Here is a 25386-nt window from a genome sequence, read left to right as displayed (position 1 = left end):
ACCGCTTATGGCTTTTGCGTGTAAGCAAAAGTTCGGACATTTTGGGGTTGTATAACCTCAAAATGATATTTGACTGCAATGTCAAGATCCGTAAGGATAAAGGTAGTGGCATGCAGCAATGCTACAATTGCCAAGGTCACGATCATATCGCGACCAATTGTACGATGCCAAAGCGCTGTAACAAGTGCAATGGAGAACATGGTCCTAAAGAGTGTCCTGTCCCTCCCAAGGGACAAGACACTCTTATTGAATACACTGACCCAAGTACCGGGGAGGTAGTGAAAAAAGTGGCACAGCCCTGCTACTGTGTCAACTGCGGAAAATACGGACATCCTGCTTCGGCTAAGGATTGTCCCTTCCGTCTGGCAATCTTAGCCCGCAAGGCTAAAGCCAAGGCCGACATCCAGGCCAAAAATGAGGCACGTTCTTTACGAATTGCTGCCATTGGCTCCACCATGACATATGCTGGTGTCGCAGGTGGCCGTGCAAAATCGGCCCCTCAACAAGTCCCAGCTAGTAACGGTCCACGTTCTAGCAATCGACCTCCCCAAAAAGAGGTAATTTCTCAATCTGAGAATATTGTCCAGTTCTTTGGAACGGACTTTTCTCAAAAATGCGAGAAGGCTAGGACATTTGGTCCTATCTTTCAAAAAATAATGGCATCTTCAGGCATTGACGCCGCCATGTCTGCCTGGTTGTTATGCATTGCTGGAAATGTCCAGTTTTAAGGTAATTTTTGTTAATGTGAACTCTTTGATTTCACTATCAAAGAGACACTATTTAAAGTTGTTAGTTGAGGAGAGGAGGCCTGATGTACTCCTTTTGGCTGAGCATAAGCTCAACCCTCCTCATAATTTTAGTTTAGAAGGATATAGGGTTTTTCTCCAATATCGTGAAGGGGCGCAACGCGGGGGTGGTACCGCGGTTGCTATTCGAGATGGTATTCGCTGTGATCGAATACCACTCTCAACCGGGCATATAGAGTCCTGTGCGGTGAGGGTATGGAAGGACGATGGCTCCACTGTAGCTTTCGTCTCAATGTACCTCGCACCCAATGTGACACTACGGTCTGAAGACATTTTGCAGGTTTTTGACCTATATAACTCTGGGGAAGTTTTGATCGGAACCGACCTAAACGCGAAGCACACTTCGTGGGGAGGTTACGCGAGAAACGGCAATGGATTAGTTTTATACAGACTTTTACAGGACTGCCTAGAATTTGACGTAATAAGGTCGGATATTCCGACTAGGGAGAATGCGACATCTGCCTCATATCTAGATTTATTTCTGCGTACACCAGGACTCCCTCTGGTTGGCGGCGGAAATATTTCTATGGCATTTGATTTTGAATCGGATCACAGGGCGATTCAAATTCAATTAAATTTGGGGGGTTTGGCGAGACATGAAGGACAGAAATTTCTGAACTTCAATCGCATGAATATAGGACGATTTAGGCGGCAGCTTAGGCTAGGATTAGATGAGTGCTCACTACCATCTAACAGAAATGCTTCAATAGATGAGATAGATAGGTGTGTGGAAAATCTAGGTGAGACTTTCCGCAATGCTATAGAGACCTCTGTACCTAAACAGAGAGTCAGGCCTAAAACTCTTGGAGATCTTCCTCCGAGAATTTTGGGCTTTATTCGAGAGCGTCGCAGGCTATGCCGCACTCTCCGAAGATCTGGTGATCCAGATAGATTTCCTGCTCTTAGAGCCGATATCAGAAATCTGGATCGCATAATTGAGGACTCTGTTCGAATTTTCGAACAAGATAGACTCAAAGATTATTTAGGGAGAATAAGAGTTGATGGGAAAACTTTTGACAAAGTCAAAAGGGCAGCAGGACTGGATACTAGAGAACCTGTAGATCAGTTAGTGGACAATACAGGTCGACTTATTACGGACGACGGTGTAAAGGCAGAAGCCTTGGCAGACCATGTGCAGGGTGTTTCGCCGGCCATGGGAGGACAGAGTGCTAATTTCTCAGGAGGACCAGTTAATCGGTTTCCTGGGGAACATGATGCCCTCCGTAGCTCAGTTAGTCGAGCTACCGAGGGGATCAGCGATCGGTCCCCCATGGTAAATTTCGGCGATACATTTACTGCAGATGGGGCTATTGTTGAAAACGCCACTCGTTGGAACGAGGGTGGTTTTCTTCGCGCCGGTTGTGTGGGTAGGGCAATTGCCCGTAGGCCAGCACGTAAATCCTGCGGTTTGGACAGAATACCCGATACCGCCTTAAAAAAGGCGGGAGAGGTTATTTTCACGTTCCTGGCAGTGCTATTTAATCACTGTCTGAACCTGGGCTATTTTCCCAGGGCATGGAAAGAGGCTATGTTGGTTCCCATATTTAAGAGGGGTTCACCTCTGGGACAATGTAGCAGCTATAGGCCGATATCACTTTTATCGGCCTTTGGTAAACTCTTCGAGTCTTTCATTTTGGAAAGATTAAATAAACTCGTAGAGGATAAAAGGGTGTTGAAGGACAACCAGTTCGGGTTTAGGGCAGGCCTATCCACTGTCCATGCCCTAACTGCTCTCTCATCCTATGTGGTTTCAGGTCTCAACAATAGGGATGGCACTATTGCAGTTGGACTTGATTTTTCTAAAGCCTTTGATACCGTGTGGCATCAAGGTTTATTGTTTAAAATGCAACGGTTTGGATTTGATCACCAAACTGTTAGATTAGTAGGAAGTTTCATGTCTGATAGGTATTTCAGAGTTAGGGTAGGTGAACGACTATCTAGTCGCAGACCTGTACTGACTGGCGTGCCCCAGGGCTCCCTCCTAGGGCCGATGTTGTTTAACATCTATGTCAGTGACATGCCTACACCTCCACGTGGAGGGTTAGCATTATCATACGCCGATGATGTGCTTGTGGCGTATACGGCCCCATTACTTCGTACAGCGGAAGCACGTCTGAACATTTATCTTGAGGTCTTATATAGGTTCTTTACCATATGGGGCCTCAAGCTAAATGGGGACAAATGTTCGGCAATTGTATTTACCGGGAATACTCGATATGTTCGTCCAAATTTTACAAGGTACCATCCGGTCGTGAAAGTTGGACCTCATATTGTGGAAATAAAGGACAGGATAAAATATCTTGGGGTCATTTTTCAAAAGAATTTTGACTTCAAGGCACATTTAGATTTTATCCTGGACAGAGCGAGAAAGGTCTTCTTCAGCTATCAAGGGCTGATGAAGATGCGGGATGGCTTAACTCCCGAAGTTAAGTTGCTGTTATATCGGCAAATAATGCGTCCTATTGTTGCCTACGCTTTTCCTGTATGGTTTGGAATCTCGTCCAGCCAGATGGAGAGGCTTAGGAGATGGGAGCGTAGTGTCCTGACTTCATGTTTAGGCATGAGTGGACTAACATTTAGTCAGGATGGAACTGTCAGAAGGACCTCTAATAGGGCCATATATGACAGGGCAGGCGGGGATAGAATTGACAGGGTCCTGGTCTCAGGAGCACTGGAATTCTTAGACAAGACGGACGGACTGAATAACAGTACTGTGGAGAACGCTCTGCGATGCACCCTGGACGCGGATGCACTGAGGACTGTAAGGTACCTGCCCCCGGGTGCCTTAAAAAGGCTAGATGAGGAAGGGCTGTTGTACGTCGATGGTGAGCTTCGTTTCTACCATCGACGTTACAACACCCTTGATGTAGAAGATACTGTGTACAATAGTACACAGTAAATGTAAATATTGTATATATTGTAAATAGTAGTTTATAGTTGTTAGTTTTAAGCTTTAGATTTAAGTTTTAGTTTTAAGATAAAATAAGTAGATATCGCCCATTTTTAATTTTGGAATTTTTGGGGCATATATGTTTTTAAGTTTTTTCCTTTTTTATTTAAAGTATATAGTTGCTAGATGCCAAGTGCATAGCGTATTTTTATGTAAATAGTAGTAGATAGCGAATAGCTATATATAGTTAAGTTTTTAGCACAGTAAGCCATTCCTGTTAGTTCGTAAGATTATCTACCAAATAAATATGGCCATAGGCAAAATTGAAATTGAATTGTTTGTGTGCTTATCTCTAGTGAAGTGAAAAAAATCAAGTGAAAAATGGCTCGTACTAAGCAAACTGCCCGTAAATCGACCGGTGGAAAGGCTCCCCGTAAACAACTAGCTACCAAAGCTGCCCGTAAGAGTGCCCCAGCCACCGGCGGTGTTAAGAAGCCTCAAGATTTCAAAACTGACTTGCGTTTCCAGAGCTCTGCTGTTATGGCCTTGCAAGAAGCCAGTGAAGCCTACTTGGTTGGTCTTTTCGAAGATACTAACTTGTGCGCCATCCATGCTAAACGTGTCACATGATGCCTAAGGATATCCAATTGGCCAGACGTATTCGTGGAGAACGTGCTTAAATTCTTGACGTTTTGTAAGCAACAATTTTACAACAAAACAATCGGTCCTTTTCAGGACAGCAAATATTTTACAAAAAAGAGATATTTTTCACTCAATCTACAATTTTTAGTATTATTTTGAAATAAATAAAAAGAATTTAGGGCTTTGATTAATTTTTAAACAATTATTAACATTTTTAAAATAAAGATATATTTTTTGTTGTTTTTTTTTCATGATGATTTTTCCACTCTTTACTTTTTTATAATTTTTTGATTTTTTGATTGATTTTAATTTTTTTTTCTTAATTTCATTTAAAAATTTTCAATTATCCATATTGGTATTTACTTTTAATTTGCAAAATTAGCACCATCTTTGTACTCCCTCTTCGAAAAAAAAAAAATGCGATGACTCTTAAAAACAACCACCACATACATTTTGCTAACGGGATTTCTTTGTCCATTTAGTTTTGTTCCTTTTCCCGTTAAACAAAAAATTGCTCTCTTCATGATTTTTGGCGCGAAATTTGTCTATTTCTCTCATTTTATGCCTCTTCGATCATTTTTTTCTGTTGTGGACTATTCAATTTAGCGGGAAAAATTCCTCTGCCTTTAATTTCTTCGAATTATTTCATATGAATTTTAAAAATTTCCAGCTAAAATGTTGCCCCTCCTATTTAATTTTTTTCAGGAATGATGTATGAAATAATTTTTTTTCTTTTTCAGCAAAATTTTTAAATGTTTTATACGCATTTAAATAGATTTGAATATGAATTTTCTCCGTATGGAATTACAAAATTATTTTTGCCCGATGCATTTAGAGAAACTGGTAATAATTTATTATTTTCAAAATCGAAGAAGAAAATAATTGATTTGTTCAGAATTTTGATGTAAAATATAATTTAAAGTATTATAAAAAGAAATGCCAATAATATCTGCCCTTAAAGTTCATCGAAAAACAATTTTGTAAAACGCAATTAATTTCATGACATTTCCAAGTGTTCTAGGTGATATTTGCCTGTAAAGAGGAAGTTCTTTTTGGGAAAATTTTTTCATAAAATTAGACAAAATTACGTAAAAAATGCCTTCTAAGACTGCTTTTAAAAAATTTTTGAACAAATTATGTTAAATTTCATACAAAATATTGCAAAATAAAAATACGTTTGTCACTGAATGCCTGTACATTGGTAGTATGAAGTATTCTGGGGATTTTGTAACTTTTCAACGTAAGTTATGACTTTTTATGATTAATGTTAAATTTTGATGTAAATATACAAATTCTGAAATGTTTTTTAAGAAATTTTTATAAAACTTATTAAGATTTGAGCTTTCAAATTTATTTTAAGAAAAACTTTTCTTCATTGAAATTATGCCAACAAGAGGATTTCTGCTGTCATAGACCACATAATAATTTCAATTTTTTCACATAGTAAAATATGAAATTTCATCGATATTTTTCTTTGATCCTAAAGTAAACATATCAGGCTACATTTTCAAAAAGAAGTTTCAATTAATTTTTCATAAAAAATTTGATTTTTTTTAATATTAGTTGGAAATTTGTGATTACATTTTTTTAATCTGCCAAGTTAAACGTTTATAATTCTCAAACGGCAAGTGATAATTACACCAAACTTAGATCATAGCCTGAGATCTATACTTTAAAGGTATAAAACATTTTTAGTGAAAATTATCAAAGCTTCTTCAGGAAAATTTAATTTCTCCGAAAACTTTTGTAAAAAATTAAACACGCTTCCACACAATTTTCGAAAAATTTACAAATTGACTACTATGCACATCTCATCTTTTCGATGTACCTACACTTTAGCCCGCCGCTAACAAATCAGAAAAAATAATAGTACACATAAATTTGTGAGTGTATTTGTGTTAACAGTGAAATATAAACCAAACAGTGAAAAGTATGTGCCCTCACACAAAGTGAATATAAAGTAAATGTCCAATATAATAAGAACATTATATTGTTCGTTAATAAGCTCTTTTTATAAACTGTCTGTGATAAGTGTCAAGTGCCTAATTCAGTGATTTCCGTCGACAAAACTACTCCGCCGCCGGGAATACTAGAAAATTAAATAAATTGGTGATATATATGAACTATGTACAATGAACAAAAATAACATCAAAATGCCAAGTGAAGTGAAAACGAGACCTACAACAAGTGTTTTCATGAAAAATGATAATGATAGTGAGTGTCTTGTTGTTAGCTCAGACTACGACATAACATGATAAGGCTACACTAAGGTCGAAACTAAACGCAAAAGTAAAAAAAGCGAAATAGTGGTAATGAGTGTGATTCTCCATGTGAAAAAACTGAAATGGAAAAATCAATTAAAGTGTTGAAAAGTGAAGTCTTAAGCTTGAAAAAAGACAAGCAAGAACTAGAATGGACCAAACATCACAGCTGTTGAATGAAGAATTTAAACGCGAAAACAGCTACAAACGACTAATTTCTGCGTTTGAAAAGAAATCTTCGCCGCAAAATGGTACAACAAACAAAACTCTATTGTCTGAGCTACGCAGTGGCACCACTACAACAAACACTACTCCACCGGTACCCAAGATAACTACACAGAGCGCAAGCCGAGCGCCAGTGCCGTTTCCCACGATACCTGCTGAAATGAAGGATGTTAAGCAACAAACAACTGCTGCAACAACAACAACAACATCAAAACCTGTAAGCGAGAAAGACAACAAATCTAACACCATAGCAACACCTGCTCCTAAGAAGAAGCCGAAAAGGAAAGTCAAGGTAGAAATCTTTAATGAACAAATGGATAGTACTGAAGATGCACCGAAAAAGAGCGCTTCATCGTTAAATAAGTGTAAGTCTGTACCAATCATTACAACCCTTAAAGTCAATGTAAAGGCTATGACCGATCTTGTTAAAATAGAAATAGGTCATGATAAATTTATTGTAAAGGTAGTAAGTAGGAAATTGACCACTTTTCAGCTGTTTTCCCTAGAAGACCAGGACAAAATCCGAAAGTTATTCATTAAAGACGGAGTTGAACACTACACGTTTTCACCCAAAAACCAAACGCCTCATTCGGTCATTATAGATGACCTTGTAACCACATACGACGAAGACGACGTCAAGACCGCGTTACTGAATACGAGCTTAAAACTTGACATCAAACGTATGTTTAAAATTGGGTATGACAAATGGCTTATCCATATTAGTAAGGATTCGGACATTAGAGGGCTATGTAGGCTAAAATTCCTCCTTAATAGCTCAATTAGAGTCAGTAAAGATAAGAGTAAAAGATTGACTCAGTGTCATAACTGTCAACGTTATAAGCATGTATCGACAAACTGCGGTATGCCATATAGATGCGTGAAATGTGGAGGCGGTCATGGTCCAGGAAAATACCACATTCCTTCTGGCAATCCAAAAACCTAAATTTATCGAGGTAATAGACCCTGTCACTGGTGAAAAATCCTTGCAGCCAGAATTCACATACTTCTGTGTTAACTGCAACAAACCAGGTCATGCGGCTAATGCCCAATTAGAATTGCGCAAATAGCAAAGATGAACGCAGCTAAACCTGTTAAAACTTCGCCAACGCCAAAAACCAAAATTATCAAGGACAGTGGTACAGTCCAAGCCGGTGTCCAATATGCTTCGATAGCAGCTAAAGGTACCAAAAACGATAAGGCAACCCCATCCATGGGAAATAATCCAATGGGAGAAGCTCTGAACTCTTTTGGAGTCTTCGACCAAATTTACATGGAGAGTTTCGGTAAAGATTTCTTTACATGCTTTGAAAAAGTCCGCAGGTTCTCTAAGGACATAGGTACTTTAGATAAAGCCAACCAAGCGAAAGCAATGGTGGGCATACTAGCAGCCCTTAGCAACGATGATTAGTCAAATAAAATGTATATTTGCTAATATAAATTCCTTAATTTCAAGGCGAAAAAGCCACTTTCTTCGAGTATTCCTTGACGAATACCGCCCAGAAGTGATGATGTTGGCAGAACACAAACTAGCTGCACAGCATGATCTAGTCATGGATGAATATCTATGTTTTATCCAAAGAAGAGGGGGCGGGCCTGGGGGAGGTACCGCCATTCTAGTAAAAGATGACATTAAATTTGAACAAATAGCAATAAATTCAGGGACTATTGACAGCACTTGTGTCAAAATATATAGGGATAACGGGACATCAGTGTACCTAGTATCAATGTATTCTAGACCACAAAATGACCTTGATAGTGGGGACTTAGAGATTCTCCGGGCCCTTTCTTTAAATGGGAATGTTATTGTAGGTGCTGACCTAAATGCCAGACATCCTAACTGGGGTGGTCATCTTACTTGCCCCAAGGGTAGAATTGTAAATGAATTTCTATTATCCTGCCCAGATCTGATTGTTTCACCAACAGATGGACCAACAAGGATTAATAGAGATTCCAACTCTTATATTGATATTTGTATGATCTCTATTGGTATCACAATCGATGACAATGGTGGAAGGGGTATTAGTACTCTGGAATAACCCCAGAACGTAGGGATCGCCGTACATTTTACGATTTTAGAAGGCTCAATAAACGTAGATTAAATGCTATTTTTTCTGAGGAACTACCCTCCTGTCAATAGAAATATTAACATAATAGAAATAGACCAATGTGTAGAAACTGTTACTGACACATCCAAAAGAGCAATGGATGGTTCTATACCCAAAACATCCTAAATTTTATTAGTGAGAAAAAAAGACTACGTAGGATATTATATCGCAAGGGAGATCCGGGCAGATTTGATATTTTGAAAGCCCAAATCAGAAACTTGGACACGATTATTCAGGGTGCTACTTCTGAGTATGAAAGTACTCAATGGACGAGTTTTCTAAATAGTATCCAAATGAACGATAGGGTTTATGATAAGGTTAAAGCTGCTGCTGGGGTAAAGCGCGGTATTATCCCCGACCTGCGCGATGACAATGATGACCTCATTGTCCTCGATGCCTGCAAAGCTAATTTAATCGCTGATACCATACAAAGATTTGAAGTTTCCCATAATATTCCCGACAGGTATATTAATTATGAAACTTCAGCCTTTGATATGAGTTCTCCACTTGTGCAGTTTTCAGCTAATTTTCCTGCTGATAATGGCACCCCTAATAACCCAAATTTGTTGCGGCAGCACAATTTTATATCTCCTTTAGATATAGGGTCCGCACTCAAATGCAGGTCAAATAAAAAGTTTAGTGGACCGGACGGTATCCCAGACATAGTACTAAGATCCACAGATAGTACTTCATGGCAAACCATTTCTATATTATTTAACCACGGCATTAACTTGGGATACTTCCCATCTGCGTGGAAAATTTCTATAACGGTTCCGATTCTAAAACCCGGCAAAGACCCATCAAGAGCGGACAGCTATAGACCTGTTAGTCTTTTGTCAGCGCTCGGCAACTTACTTGAATATTTTATTTTAAAAATAAATATTAATAATGTCATAGAAGATAGGGATTTTCCAACTGACAACCAATTTGGTTTCAGGAGGGGACTTTCTACTTCACATGCTCTCACAGCCCTAGGAACACACGTGAATAAAGGCCTAAACAATAGGCAAAATACTATAGCCGTTAGCCTTGATTTCTCCAAGGCATTCGATAGCGTGTGGCACGAAGGAATAGTTTTCAAAATTAGCAGACTTAGCTTCAACCCCAAAATCTGTCGGCTAGTATCAAACTTTCTTAAAAATAGAAAATTTATGATCAGGGTCAAAAATGATTTCTCCACAATTAGAGACATACTTGCTGATGTACCCCAAGGATCCCTTTTGGGTCCAGTACTATTAAAAATATATTTGTGTGATATCCCCAACCCCCTGTGGGGGATCTGCTGCGCATATATGCTGACGACATTCTTGTCGCAGCTTCTGGTGCGCATACGGAGAACACAAACACACGTATAAATGAGTATTTAGGACGTTTATCAGCCTTTTTTGAAACATGGAAATTGAGCCTTAACGTCAATAAATGTGAAGGAATTGTGTTTGAAGGTCAAAAAAAACATCTTTTCCACAGCGCCAGAGGGTTTGAGGCAGTACTCACAATCTCGAGACAACAAATTAGGGTTTCTGACCAAATTAAATAATTGGGAGTAATATTTCACTCCAAATTTGACTTCATAAATCATGTAGACTTTGTTTAAGCGAAGGCAAAGAAAATGTTTTGGGCTTATCAGCGGATAATCCGGCAATCTAGTGGAATAAATCAAGAGTTTAAATTATTGATATAAAAAAAACAATTAGAACAATAATTTCCTACGCATTTCCCGTATGGTTCGGCATTTCTTCTCATCAAATGGAAAGAATTAGACAATGGGAAAGAATGATATTATGATCCTGTCTTGGTATGAGGCCCCAAATGAACGAAAACGGGATATGGATGCAGCCTCATAACAGTGAAGTGTACAGAAACACCCCCTTTGACAGAATAGATGTATTTTTAGTGAAATCTTCTTTAAAATTCCTAGAAAATGCACGTTTCGTGAATAATAATATAATAAGTAAGAGTTTAGTAGAATATAGTAGTATAGAACAGCGAATCAAACTACCATGCTCCTGGTAGCCTTGGCACTTTGAACCGAGAAGGTCTCCTTTACATTGACAATAATCTACACCAAACCGATCAGTAAACGATGAAGCGCTCTTTTCTTTTGTAAATATATATTCATTATTTCTCTAGCATAAGTTAATTTTAAGTAAAAACAAAAAATGTTATGAACTCCATTTTATGATTCCTGTTTTTGGAGTTATACTGAATAAAGATATAAAACTAGTATTACGGATATGTTTGTATACCTGATACAACATATGTATGTATAATAGACATAGACTTAAAAAAATACTAATATGCTAAGTAATATAAAGTTATTGAAATATTGTTTATGGATTTTGGAATCAATAAATTTGAAGCAATTTGAATTTGAAACCGCCACTAACAAAAATAATAGTACACATAAATTTGCCCCTTCTATTTAATTTTTTTCAGGAATGATGTATGAAATATGTTTTTTTCCTTTTCAGCTAAATTTTTAAATGTTTTATATGCATTTTAAGAGATTTGAATATGAATTTTCTCCGTATGGAATTACAAAATTATTTTTGTCCGATGTATTTAGAGAAATTGGTAATAATTTATTATTTTCAAAAATTGAAGAAAATAATTGATTTGTTGATAATTTTGATGTAAAATATAATTAAAAGTATTATAATATGAAATGCCAATAATATCTACCTTTGAAGTTGATCGAAAAACAATTTTGTAAAACGCAATTAATTTCATGACATTTCCAAGTGTTCTAGGTGATATTTGGCTGTAAAGAGGAATTTCTTTTTGGGAATATTTTTTCAGAAAATTGACAAAAATTTGACAAAATAACGTAGAAAATGGCTTTTAACACTATTTTTTATAAATTATAGAACAAATTATGTTAAATTTAATAAAAAATATTGCAAAATAAAAATACGTTTGTCACTGAATGCCTGTACATTGGTAGTATAAAGTATTCCGGGGATTTTGTAACTTTTCCCCGTAAATTATAACTTTTTGTGAATAATGTTATATTTTGATGTAAATATACAAATTCTGAAATGTTTTTTAAGAAATTTTTATAAAACTTATTAAGATTTGAGCTTTCAAATTTATTTCAAGAAAAACTTTTCTTCATTGAAATTATGCCAACAAGAGGATTTCTGCTGTCATAGACCACATAATAATTTCAATTTTTTCACATAGTAAAATATGAAATTTCATCGATATTTTTCTTTGGTCCTGAAGTAAACATATCAGGCTACATTTTCAAAAAGAATTTTCAGTTAAATTTTCATAAAAAATTTGATTTTTTTAAATTTTAGTTGGAAATTTGTGATTACATATTTATAATCTGCCAAGTTAAACGTTTATAATTCACAAACGGCAAGTGATAATTACACCAAACTTTCTTTAAAACATAGCCTGAAATCTATACTGTAAAGGTATAAAACATTTTTAGTTAAAATAATCAAAGCTTCTTCAGGAAAATTTAATTTCTCCGAAAACTTTTGTAAATAATTAAACACGCTTCCACACAATCTTTCGAAAAATTTACCAATTGACTACTATGCACATCTCATCTTTTCGATGTACCTACACTTTAGCTCGCCGCTAACAAAAATAATAGTACACATAAATTTGTGAGTGTATTTGTGTTAACAGTGAAATATAAACCAAACAGTGAATAACCATGTCTGACGCCGCCGTTGTTGAAGCCACCGCCTCCCCAGTTGCCGCTGTTGAGAAAAAGGCACCAAAAAAAGCCGCTGCCAAAGCAAAGAAGCCATCAGCTGCCCCTACCCACCCTCCAACCCAGCAAATGGTTGATGCCGCCATCAAGACCCTGAAGGAACGTGGAGGTTCATCATTGCTCGCCATCAAGAAATACTTGGACAGCACCTACAAAGTAGATGCCCAAAAATTGGCCCCCTTCATCAAGAAGTACTTGAAAGGTGCCGTTGCCAGTGGAAAATTGATCCAAACTAAAGGTAAGGGTGCTTCTGGTTCATTCAAATTGTCTGCTTCGGCCTCCAAGGAACCCAAAGCCAAGACTGCTGAAAAGAAGAAGAAGGCCCCAGCCGCTGGTGACAAAAAGAAGAAGGCTGCCGCCCCTAAAAAGGCCGCTGGTGAGAAGAAGGCAGCTGCCAAAAAACCCTCTGCCGCCAAGAAGACCGCTGAAAAGAAGAAGGCCGACAAAACAAAGGCAAAGGCTGCCAAGAAAACCGGTACAGTTAAAGCTAAACCAGCAAAGACTGCCGCCAAAGCATCTGCCACTAAACCAAAGGCACCCAAGGCAAAAACTGCAGCTGCTAAGCCCAAAAAAGCCGCAGCAGCGAAGAAGCCAGCTGCTAAGAAAGCCGCCACCAAGAAGTAATTTTTCCCAGAAAGATTACTTTTTCCACAATATTTTCGATATTCGAAAACATACTATCTAAAAGCCCTTTTCAGGGCTACAAATTAAATTAAAAAAGAGACAAATATTGCCATTTTCATATTCTCTGTCAAATTTCATTAATTGCATCCAAAAATGACATTTTGGCAAAATATTTACATTTTCCATCAATACATATTTTCCTTTGAAAATTTCTGCCTCAGCATTATATTTCGTTGCTTTCCCGTTGTACAGAAACAAAATGCTCACACATACGTGATGCCCATTCGATGTTGATCAACGACGGCAAGGCAAAACATCACTAACACACGCACACATATACGATGACGATGTCTGTTATAGCATATCGCACAAGCAAGCATAGAACCCAAGCAAGCAAAGGCTAAACAGAGGTACATATGCGAGTTAGCTAAATGCACGAAAAAATCACTGTATAGAGAAAAATATATTTCCTATGGAAATTTATTCGTTTATTACTAAATATCAGCAAATAAGGGGTTTCAACAAAAATATGATTTCTTGAGAATTGTTTTTTGTGGCCCTGTGAAGGCCCTTTTAAGGTAGTATTTCGACGCAAAATGAAAAATATCAAGACATTTACTTGGAGCTGGTGTATTTAGCAACAGCCTTGGTACCTTCACTGACGGCGTGCTTAGCCAATTCACCGGGCAACAATAGACGGACGGCGGTCTGGATTTCCCGACTGGTGATGGTTGAGCGCTTGTTGTAGTGGGCCAAACGAGAGGCTTCGGCGGCAATACGTTCGAAGATATCCTTGACGAAACTGTTCATGATGCTCATGGCCTTGGAGGAGATACCGGTGTCGGGATGGACTTGCTTCAACACTTTGTAAATGTAGATAGCGTAACTCTCCTTACGCTTAGTACGTCTCTTCGACTTATCGCCCTTGGTAATGTTCTTTTGGGCTTTGCCGGCCTTTTTTGCTGCTTTACTTTATTTTTTTATTTTATTTTTTTTTAGACAAAAAGGGTGGTGGAACAGCCATTGTGATAAGAAGTTCATATAAGTATGAAGAAATTACAATAAATACAGGTAACATAGACTCTTGTGCAATTAAATAATACAAGACAGAAGGTCTGCCTATAATATTTATATCTATGTATTTTGCTCCTAAAACTTCTTTTAGACCTCCAGTCTCGATGAAATTTCAAACTTGGGTGCAAACAATGATATTGTAATTGGATGTGACCTAAATGCGAAACACAGAGACTGGGGAATAAGAATAAACAATGTAAATGGTTGTGAACTTAGGGATTGTCTATTATGTTGCCCCACATCAGTCCCACAAGGCTCAATAGAGTTGAAGACTCTTACATAGATTTCTTCATCATAACACCTGGTGTTGTAAGAACAGAACATGGTCTATTAGCAACGAAGTATTTTGAATCGGATCATAAGGCCGTCGAAATAATAATTATTATTAATAATATCCAAGCAAAAGAGATCAAGACCTACTATGATTATTATAAAATTAATATATAAAGGTATAAGGGAAGATTAGAAGCAAAATTATTAGAACATGAGTTGCCAATATATAGAAATGCAACAATATCAGAAATAGACATTTCCATAGAAAGACTAAATATCGTTTTTAAAGAGACAATAGAAGAATGTGTCCCAAAAAAAGTATGTAAGAATTATACCTTAGGAAAATTACCATATAACATCATAAATCTAATGAAAAAAAGAAAATTTTAAAGAGGACACCATACCCGGAGAGATATAATATAATTAGAGCTGATATTAAAAATCTCGGCACAATATTAAAAGAACTAATAGCAAATTTCGAAAATAACAGGTACATATCGCATATAGAAAAAATAAAAGTAAACCCTACCACTTTTTCTAAAGTGAAAACTGCTGCAGGCCTATCTCTAAAGGGACCAATAAGTAGTATATTCAACGATAGAGGTGATCCTATAAACAATAATGAGGAAAAAGCCAATTTATTGGCTAACCATCTCCAAAATATACAACAAATAAGGGAGGGTGAAACAAACTCCACCTTCCACAATCTTGAAGTTGAAGCTGTGGAGGGAATTGAGGAACATAATCCCCTGCTAAGTTTTGGAGAAAAAATTGCAGCTGATGGCTCAATTATAGGGGATGAAGCTAAATGGAATGAGGGTGGATTTGTTAATCCTGCAGCAGTCTTAGATGCCATTAAAAAATATCGTCTAAAAAATCTAACCAAGGCTTTTAACCTTGGTTACTTTCCAAGAGAATGGAAAAAGGCCTTGGTAATACCAATTAAAACAAGTAAAATAAATACCCTCCACCATTTGGTACAAATTTAACAATTTTCAAAAAAATGAAATCCCTTAAAAATCTGTTAAAATCTTGAAAATACCTAATGTAGGCGTATATTAGAGTCTATACGACGATGTGGACCTGCATAGGCAACTTTTGTCACAAGCTATTACAATATTGAAATGCGAAACTTAAAAAAAATCTGTTTATAATGCACAGGCAATTTTCTGTCATAGGCTGTAATATCGAACTTCACGAACTTTAAATGCGATATTTGAAACAATTCCGGTAAATATTGTCGCTAAAATCATGAACATACCGAAGATCGGGGGGTACCGATATATGGGGGCTATACGAAGGCGTGGACCTGCACAGACAACTTTCTGTGATAGGCTGTAGCATCCATTATGAAATTCAAATGCAAAATGTGAAACAATTCCGGTAAAGAACGCCGCTAAAATCATCAAAATACCGAATACTGGGAGGTACCAATATGTGGGGGCTATACGAAGACGTGGACCTACATGGCTCATTTTCAATACCAATAGTCCTGCAGACATAGTACACATTTGAGTAAAATTTTATCAACCTACATCATTTCGTTCGGAAGCTAGAGTGATTTCCGCAGACGGACAGACGGATAGACGGACAGACATTGATAAATCGACATAGAATTTTATGCTGATCAAGAATTTATATACTTTGTGGGGTCTAAAATGTATATTTCGAGGAATGACGGAATGACAAACTTAATATACCTTCCATACTATGGTGGACGGTATAAAAACCGAATACAAATGGCAAATATTGTGAGGACTACAGACCCATTTCTCTCCTGTCCCCATTTAGTAAACTTTTTGAATATTTTATTCTTGAAAGAATTAAAAACACCATTGAAGAGCACAAAATATTAAGAGATTGTCAATTTGGCTTTAGACCACAGCATTGTACTTCTCATGCTCTTGTAGCATTCACTAATTATGTTACAGATTGGTACAGGAGAAAAATGGGTACCATGGCAGTGGAACTAGACTTTAAAAAAGCCTTTGATAAAGTGTGGCAAAAGGGTATATTCTATAAATTGCAATCCTTTGGTTTTGAAAGGCAAACCTGTAGGATGGTAGCAGACTTCCTAAAGGATAGGCATTTCAGGATTAAAGTTGGTGAGGATATGTCTGAACAACGCCCGGTTTTTTCAGGTGTCCCACAGGGATCACTTTTGGGGCCGGTGTTGTATAATATATTCTTCAGCGATATTCCTGGGCAATTAGAAGGGGGTCTGTTATTAACATATGCAGATGACGTCATTATAGCAATGAGCGGACGTTATGCACATACCGTTGAGAGGAAAATAAATAAGTATCTCGAAAAGCTATGTGAATATTTTAAAAAATGGGAACTAAAATTGAATGTCACAAAATGCCGGCGTTACGAAATAAGTCCCCAATGAAATAAGTCCCCAAACTGAAAATGAAGTAAGTCCCCAAATTTGGGGCTTTATTTCATAATGAAATAAATCCCTAAAAATTAAAATGAAATAACTCCCCAATGATAGGAAAAAACTCCCCAAAATAAAATGAAATAAGTCCCCATAATTGGGGATTTATTTCATAATGAAATAAGTCCCCAATTTAATAAATGAATTAAACCCCAAAAGTGTTTTTTCTCCAAAATAGATTTTTATTTTGTTTCTGTTCAAAAAATTATAATCTATTCAAAATTTACGTATATATACATTGTACTGTAAAATTAATAAAAAAAATAATTATATTATATATATGTATCTAAGATATATCAGGTAAATATTCTCATTGTGTCCTCCACAATACCTCGGCAGCAAGGACATTTTAATATATTGTTTTCTTCGGCAATTGCCTTAGCTTGGAGTTTGAGGACGCATTCATCGCATGTTTTCAAATGTCTGCATGGTAAAAGAACCGTGTTAGGAGCTTCTGTCATGCAGACAACACACAAATTTCCCTCTTCTTGTGTTTTCTCGACAACTACATCTTCTTCTTCTGGGGAAGAATCTTCTCGAACTTCTTGGAAAATATCTTTTTTCGGAACCATATTAACACATATACCATTTCTATCGTACACCATACGAGATAAAAATGTTTCCACTGTTATCATTCCTTTTTCTATAAGTTTTGTAGAATCTTCTATTTTGTTGTCTCTAACAGCACTGCTCTTTCGCGTTTTCTTCTATATATATATATATATATATATATATATATATATATATATATATATATATATATATATTTATATATATATATATGTATATATATATATATATATATATATATATATATATATATATATATATATATATATACATATACATATATATATATATAGAAGAAAACGCGAAAGAGCAGTGCTGTTAGAGACAACAAAATAGAAGATTCTACAAAACTTATAGAAAAAGGAATGATAACAGTGGAAACATTTTTATCTCGTATGGTGTACGATAGAAATGGTATATGTGTTAATATGGTTCCGAAAAAAGATATTTTCCAAGAAGTTCGAGAAGATTCTTCCCCAGAAGAAGAAGATGTAGTTGTCGAGGAAACACAAGAAGAGGGAAATTTGTGTGTTGTCAGCATGACAGAAGCTCCTAACACGGTTCTTTTACCATGCAGACATTTGAAAACATGCGATGAATGCGTCCTCAAACTCCAAGCTAAGGCAATTGCCGAAGAAAACAATATATTAAAATGTCCTTGCTGCCGAGGTATTGTGGAGGACACAATGAGAATATTTACCTGATATATCTTAGATACATATATATAATATAATTATTTTTTTTATTAATTTTACAGTACAATGTATATATACGTAAATTTTGAATAGATTATAATTTTTTGAACAGAAACAAAATAAAAATCTATTTTGGAGAAAAAACACTTTTGGGGTTTAATTCATTTATTAAATTGGGGACTTATTTCATTATGAAATAAATCCCCAATTATGGGGACTTATTTCATTTTATTTTGGGGAGTTTTTTCCTATCATTGGGGAGTTATTTCATTTTAATTTTTAGGGATTTATTTCATTATGAAATAAAGCCCCAAATTTGGGGACTTACTTCATTTTCAGTTTGGGGACTTATTTCATTGGGGACTTATTTCGTAACGCCGGCATTTTGTGACATTCAATTTTAGTTCCCATTTTTTAAAATATTCACATAGCTTTTCGAGATACTTATTTATTTTCCTCTCAACGGTATGTGCATAACGTCCGCTCATTGCTATAATGACGTCATCTGCATATGTTAATAACAGACCCCCTTCTAATTGCCCAGGAATATCGCTGAAGAATATATTATACAACACCGGCCCCAAAAGTGATCCCTGTGGGACACCTGAAAAAACCGGGCGTTGTTCAGACATATCCTCACCAACTTTAATCCTGAAATGCCTATCCTTTAGGAAGTCTGCTACCATCCTACAGGTTTGCCTTTCAAAACCAAAGGATTGCAATTTATAGAGTATACCCTTTTGCCACACTTTATCAAAGGCTTTTTAAAGTCTAGTTCCACTGCCATGGTACCCATTTTTCTCCTGTACCAATCTGTAACATAATTAGTGAATGCTACAAGAGCATGAGAAATACAATGCTGTGGTCTAAAGCCAAATTGACAATCTCTTAATATTTTCTGCTCTTCAATGGTGTTTTTAATTCTTTCAAGAATAAAATATTCAAAAGTTTACTAAATGGGGACAGGAGAGAAATGGGTCTGTAGTCCTCACAATATTTGCCATTTGTATTCGGTTTTTATACCGTCCACCATAGTATGGAAGGTATATTAAGTTTGTCATTCCGTCATTCCTCGAAATATACATTTTAGACCCCACAAAGTATATAAATTCTTGATCAGCATAAAATTCTATGTCGATTTATCAATGTCTGTCCGTCTATCCGTCTGTCCGTCTGCGGAAATCACTCTAGCTTCCGAACGAAATGATGTAGGTTGATAAAATTTTACTCAAATGTGTACTATGTCTGCAGGACTTTTGGTATTGAAAATGAGCCATGTAGGTCCACGTCTTCGTATAGCCCCCACATATTGGTACCTCCCAGTATTCGGTATTTTGATGATTTTAGCGGCGTTCTTTACCGGAATTGTTTCACATTTTGCATTTGAATTTCATAATGGATGCTACAGCCTATCACAGAAAGTTGTCTGTGCAGGTCCACGCCTTCGTATAGCCCCCATATATCAGTACCCCCCGATCTTCGGTATGTTCATGATTTTAGCGACAATATTTACCGGAATTGTTTCAAATATCGCATTTAAAGTTCGTGAAGTTCGATATTACAGCCTATGACAGAAAATTGCCTGTGCACTATAAACAGATTTTTTTTAAGTTTCGCATTTCAATATTGTAATAGCTTGTGACAAAAGTTGCCTATGCAGGTCCACATCGTCGTATAGACTCTAATATACGCCTACATTAGGTATTTTCAAGATTTTAACAGATTTTTAAGGGATTTTATTTTTTTGAAAATTGTTAAATTTGTACCAAATGGTGGAGGGTATTTATTTTACTTGTTTTAATTGGTATTACCAAGGCCTTTTTCCATTCTCTTGGAAAGTAACCAAGGTTAAAAGCCTTGGTTAAATAGAATTGCCAGGAAAGTGCATATTGCACTTCCGGCTTTCTTTATGGCTATATCCGGAATTCCATCTATTCCACTAGATTTTTTAGACGATATTTTTTAATGGCATCTAAGACTGCTGCAGGATTAACAAATCCACCCTCATTCCATTTAGCTTCATCCCCTATAATTGAGCCATCAGCTGCAATTTTTTCTCCAAAACTTAGCAGGGGATTATGTTCCTCAATTCCCTCCACAGCTTCAACTTCAAGATTGTGGAAGGTGGAGTTTGTTTCACCCTCCCTTATTTGTTGTATATTTTGGAGATGGTTAGCCAATAAATTGGCTTTTTCCTCATTATTGTTTATAGGATCACCTCTATCGTTGAATATACTACTTATTGGTCCCTTTAGAGATAGGCCTGCAGCAGTTTTCACTTTAGAAAAAGTGGTAGGGTTTACTTTTATTTTTTCTATATGCGATATGTACCTGTTATTTTCGAAATTTGCTATTAGTTCTTTTAATATTGTGCCGAGATTTCTAATATCAGCTCTAATTATATTATATCTCTCCGGGTATGGTGTCCTCTTTAAAATTTTCTTTTTTTCATTAGATTTATGATGTTATATGGTAATTTTCCTAAGGTATAATTCTTACATACTTTTTTTGGGACACATTCTTCTATTGTCTCTTTAAAAACGATATTTAGTCTTTCTATGGAAATGTCTATTTCTGATATTGTTGCATTTCTATATATTGGCAACTCATGTTCTAATAATTTTGCTTCTAATCTTCCCTTATACCTTTATATATTAATTTTATAATAATCATAGTAGGTCTTGATCTCTTTTGCTTGGATATTATTAATAATAATTATTATTTCGACGGCCTTATGATCCGATTCAAAATACTTCGTTGCTAATAGACCATGTTCTGTTCTTACAACACCAGGTGTTATGATGAAGAAATCTATGTAAGAGTCTTCAACTCTATTGAGCCTTGTGGGACTGATGTGGGGCAACATAATAGACAATCCCTAAGTTCACAACCATTTACATTGTTTATTCTTATTCCCCAGTCTCTGTGTTTCGCATTTAGGTCACATCCAATTACAATATCATTGTTTGCACCCAAGTTTGAAATTTCATCGAGACTGGAGGGTCTAAAAGAAGTTTTAGGAGCAAAATACATAGATATAAATATTATAGGCAGACCTTCTGTCTTGTATTATTTAATTGCACAAGAGTCTATGTTACCTGTATTTATTGTAATTTCTTCATACTTATATGAACTTCTTATCACAATGGCTGTTCCACCACCCTTTTTGTCTAAAAAAAAAATAAAATAAAAAAATAAAGTAAAGCAGCAAAAAAGGCCGGCAAAGCCCAAAAGAACATTACCAAGGGCGATAAGTCGAAGAGACGTACTAAGCGTAAGGAGAGTTACGCTATCTACATTTACAAAGTGTTGAAGCAAGTTGTTGTCTCTAACAGCACTATATATATATATATATATATATATATATATATATATATATATATATATATATGTATATACGTACTTTCTGTATCCAATAGTTATCAAAATATATCAGAAATGACATAAATAGCCCTTCTCCATCCATTAACAGAATTTTTGCTTTTATGATATTGAATGCTCCATTAATTAAATCCGGCGGCAATAAAGGCAATGCTAACAATTTGTGGTAAAGGCCCCAAGCATTCCTGCTTGATCTTATATATTCTAGTAGAGGTGTATTTTTCAACAAGTTTTTCCGGACGGCCTGACAGAAGTGGAACCTTTAATAGGTATATATACATTAATGAGCTATTATTGCATATGTTTTGCGTTGATATGTTAAGTATTTGAAAGCAATTTTTGGTATAAATGGGATGATATTATGGAATACAAAATTTTATTTACACCAAAAAATTGTTTTCAAATACTTAACATATCAACACTATAAATTGTTAGCTGATTGAAGGGAATGGAAATAAAAATGTACGTATGCGCATAAAAAAAATTCGCGCGAATTTTTTCCTTGATGCCAACACAGACATTTTTCCCCCCTAAACAACCACTATCAATCACTTAAAAAGTTATGCGCATACGTACATTTTTATTTCCATTCCCTTCAATCAGCTAACGATTTTTCGTATTGTGGCATTTTAACCACAGTTCCAACTTACCAACAACCCAATATTTTTTAATTCGGGTAAACCAAATTTACAGCCTGCCTCATAGCTGCCTCGTAGTCCATTATGAACATATGAGGATCCATATTAAAAATATTTTCTTTTATATACATAAGGACATCATTGTACGCCTGCTTCGTTTTACGATCCATTAAAATGAAAAAAAAAACTGGAAAAATCTACAGCAGTAATATTATTAGTCGTGAAATTATATCAGTTTCAAATGTGGCACCTACTTCGTCAAAGTATGCTATGTATATTATAAGAAGCTGTTTGAAGCATCCATGTGGGACGATTTTGAAAGTTGCATCCATCAGATATGTCCTCTGTGATGGTTGAATGTTTTCCTTAATTAACTCAATTGATTTTAATGAGGAGAATAAACAGAATGAGTTATTTTCTTCCTTTATGCAGGCAGTAAAAAAGTGTCTGGGGTTATCCTCATCTTTTGTCAATTCAACCGTGTCCACACCGCCTCGTAATTAAATGATTCAATAACTTGAACGGCATTTTTCGGGGAAATTAACACATTTTTACTAACAATCCTTTGCAGACCTCTTTGTATTTTTGGAAACGAAATGTTTTTTGAATCGGTTTGGTTGCTGAATATTAAATTAAAACAATATATATGTATTTATAGGTATTTAAACTTAAATGTTTACTTACTTTTCGCATGCATTACGGAAAGATGACCGTATAGTATTAATAGCAGTACGATTTCCTCCCAAGACACAACCAATTCCTTCACAATCCGTCTTAATTTGATTTAACACTTTTAGTTCCTTATAGTATTCTTCTTCATTGTCATGATTATGTTCAATGTACTTTTTAGCCAAATAACACTTTCCGTTTTCCACGTTCACTCTTGATTTACAATTTTTATTCTGCATGCATATTTAAGCACACCTTTATATGCAGATTTTTTCACATAAATCATTTTTTGTTCCGGAACATACAACAACTGCGAAGTTTTTCTACGACCTGAAATAATTTCGAATTCCATTCTAGTCATTACGCGTTCTTCAACAAACTGATTGATAATCAATCCCTACCCGAAATATCACAGCGACTGTCCAGCAAGTGTAACGGGATATTTTATTAGTTTCTGAATAATTTACAATTTTAGAAAAATGAAATAAGTCCCCAAATTTATTTTTGGGGAATTGTTTCATTTTGATTTTTGGGGACTTATTTCATAATGAAATAAGTCCCAAAGTTTGTATATGAAATAAATCCCCAAAAAATGAAATAAATACCCAAAAACTGAAATTTTAGTTGTTGTTGTTTTGTGTGTACAATTTTGGGGACTTATTTCATTTTCAGTTTGGGGACTTATTTCATTGGGGGCTTATTTCGTAACGCCCAAAATGCCTTGCTACAATATTGAGTGGTAAAACTAGAGAAAGCTACCCCAGCTTTAGAATACACATACCCAATGTTAAAATTGATGGTCAAATTATAGGACATTCAGATAAAATTAAGTATTTAGGGGTTGTATTTAACAAAAATTTTGACTTTTGCAGGCATGTAGACCATGTTCTTGTTAAAGCAAAAAAAATTACTTCATGTATCAAAAGATATTTAGGATGAGAGGAGGTCTTAATACAGATATTAAACTATTACTGTACAGACAGGCCCACAATTGGGTATGCCTTTCCGTCTTGGGCTGACGTCTCCGCAGCACAGATGGAAAGGTTACGTAGATTTGAAAGAAAGGCTATAAGTGCAGCTGTTGGACTAAGAGCCGACATAAATAGCCAGGGTGAAATTAGAAGGCCGTCGAATAGGAACATTTACAATGCCATAAACTTTGGCAGAATAGATGTTTTTATGATGGAGACGGCACTTATATTTCTTGAGAAATGTAGAGAAGGTGAAAGCTTTATAGTGCAAAACTTCATTAACAACGAAGAAGACTTAGAGGTACTTCGTACTAGAAAGCATCTACCACCAGTTGCACTATTTAAATTAAAAGAGGCTGGTATCCTTTATCAAAATGACAAATTAATATATTATCATAGAATATATTCAAGATTTGATGCTAGTACTGACACTGTATATAATATGGAGCAGTAAATCAAAATTTGTATATATTGTATATAGTTATTTGTAAGTATTTAGAATAAGAAATATGTATAAGTTTAGTTATAAGATTTTTATATAATATTTAATAAACTTTTAAAAAATGGCCTTTTTTGAACTTTTTGGGCATAAAACAATACAAATGTGATCAAAATAAAGTTAAAAAAATAAAATTTAAAGTGTAACACAAAATGAATGTAAATACCGTAGATTCAAGTGCCTCTGAACACAATGAATATGTTTAATTACTATCTAAATATTACTTTCGTCATTTAAGTACACATTGTAACGAAATGAATTAATACATAAATGACAAATTGAAAAAAGTCGAAAAAAAGCCGGTCAGTTTTTTATCATTTGTGTTTTTCAGTGCTTAAGTGAAGTGTTCAAAACTAAAATAAAGTGAAAATGTCTGGTCGTGGTAAAGGTGGCAAAGTTAAGGGAAAGTCAAAGTCCCGTTCCAATCGTGCTGGTCTTCAATTCCCCGTCGGTCGTATCCATCGTCTGTTGCGCAAAGGCAACTATGCTGAGCGTGTTGGTGCCGGTGCTCCCGTCTATTTAGCCGCTGCCATGGAATATTTGGCTGCTGAAGTCTTGGAATTGGCTGGCAATGCTGCCCGTGACAACAAGAAGACTCGTATCATTCCCCGTCTCTTGCAATTGGCCATCCGTAACGACGAAGAATTGAACAAATTGCTGTCTGGCGTTACCATTGCCCAAGGTGGTGTATTGCCAAACATCCAAGCTGTTCTCTTGCCCAAGAAGACCGAAAAGAAAGCCTAAATTATCTCGAAAGAAGGTATTATAGAATGAAGGAGAAGAAGAATACAGACCATCGTATAATTCCATACAAAACTTAACCAATCCGTCCTTTTCAGGACGACAAAAAATATTTCAAAAGAGAAAGAATGCCCTCAAACTACATTTGTATG

General features: G+C 35.8%; 3 protein-coding genes and 1 pseudogene across 3 annotated transcripts; 3 read left to right on the top strand and 1 right to left on the bottom strand.

The window, feature by feature from the left end:
• Window positions 1-4045: 4045 nt before the first annotated feature.
• LOC131804891 (histone H3-like) lies at window positions 4046-4376 on the top strand (annotated as a pseudogene).
• An 8155-nt stretch (window positions 4377-12531) lies between these two features.
• On the top strand, window positions 12532-13283 carry LOC131805098 (histone H1-like). Its single transcript, XM_059128347.1, has one exon. The coding sequence runs from the start codon at window positions 12600-12602 to the stop codon at window positions 13281-13283; it is 684 nt and encodes a 227-aa protein (XP_058984330.1). The 5' UTR covers window positions 12532-12599.
• A 612-nt stretch (window positions 13284-13895) lies between these two features.
• LOC101899535 (histone H2B.1/H2B.2) lies at window positions 13896-18668 on the bottom strand. Its single transcript, XM_059128345.1, has 2 exons — window positions 18664-18668; window positions 13896-14253 (listed from the first exon to the last, which is right to left on the bottom strand). Exons 1-2 carry the CDS (start codon window positions 18666-18668, stop codon window positions 13899-13901), a joined length of 360 nt encoding a protein of 119 aa, XP_058984328.1. The 3' UTR covers window positions 13896-13898.
• A 6135-nt stretch (window positions 18669-24803) lies between these two features.
• On the top strand, window positions 24804-25315 carry LOC131804813 (histone H2A-like). Its single transcript, XM_059128048.1, has one exon. It carries the CDS (start codon window positions 24863-24865, stop codon window positions 25235-25237), a length of 375 nt encoding a protein of 124 aa, XP_058984031.1. The 5' UTR covers window positions 24804-24862; the 3' UTR covers window positions 25238-25315.
• The last annotated feature ends 71 nt before the right edge of the window (window positions 25316-25386 follow it).

Source organism: Musca domestica, unplaced genomic scaffold (assembly GCF_030504385.1).
Source record: "Musca domestica strain aabys unplaced genomic scaffold, Musca_domestica.polishedcontigs.V.1.1 5, whole genome shotgun sequence".
Taxonomy (NCBI): Eukaryota; Metazoa; Arthropoda; class Insecta; order Diptera; family Muscidae; genus Musca; species Musca domestica.
The sequence above is the reverse complement of the archived record's forward strand: the minus strand, read 5'-3'. Positions and strand labels throughout refer to the sequence as shown.

Coding starts and splice junctions, on each gene's coding strand:
- LOC131805098 (XM_059128347.1), top strand. CDS start 12,600: ATGTCTGACGCCGCCGTTGTTGAAGCCACCGCCTCCCCAGTTGCCGCT.
- LOC131804813 (XM_059128048.1), top strand. CDS start 24,863: ATGTCTGGTCGTGGTAAAGGTGGCAAAGTTAAGGGAAAGTCAAAGTCC.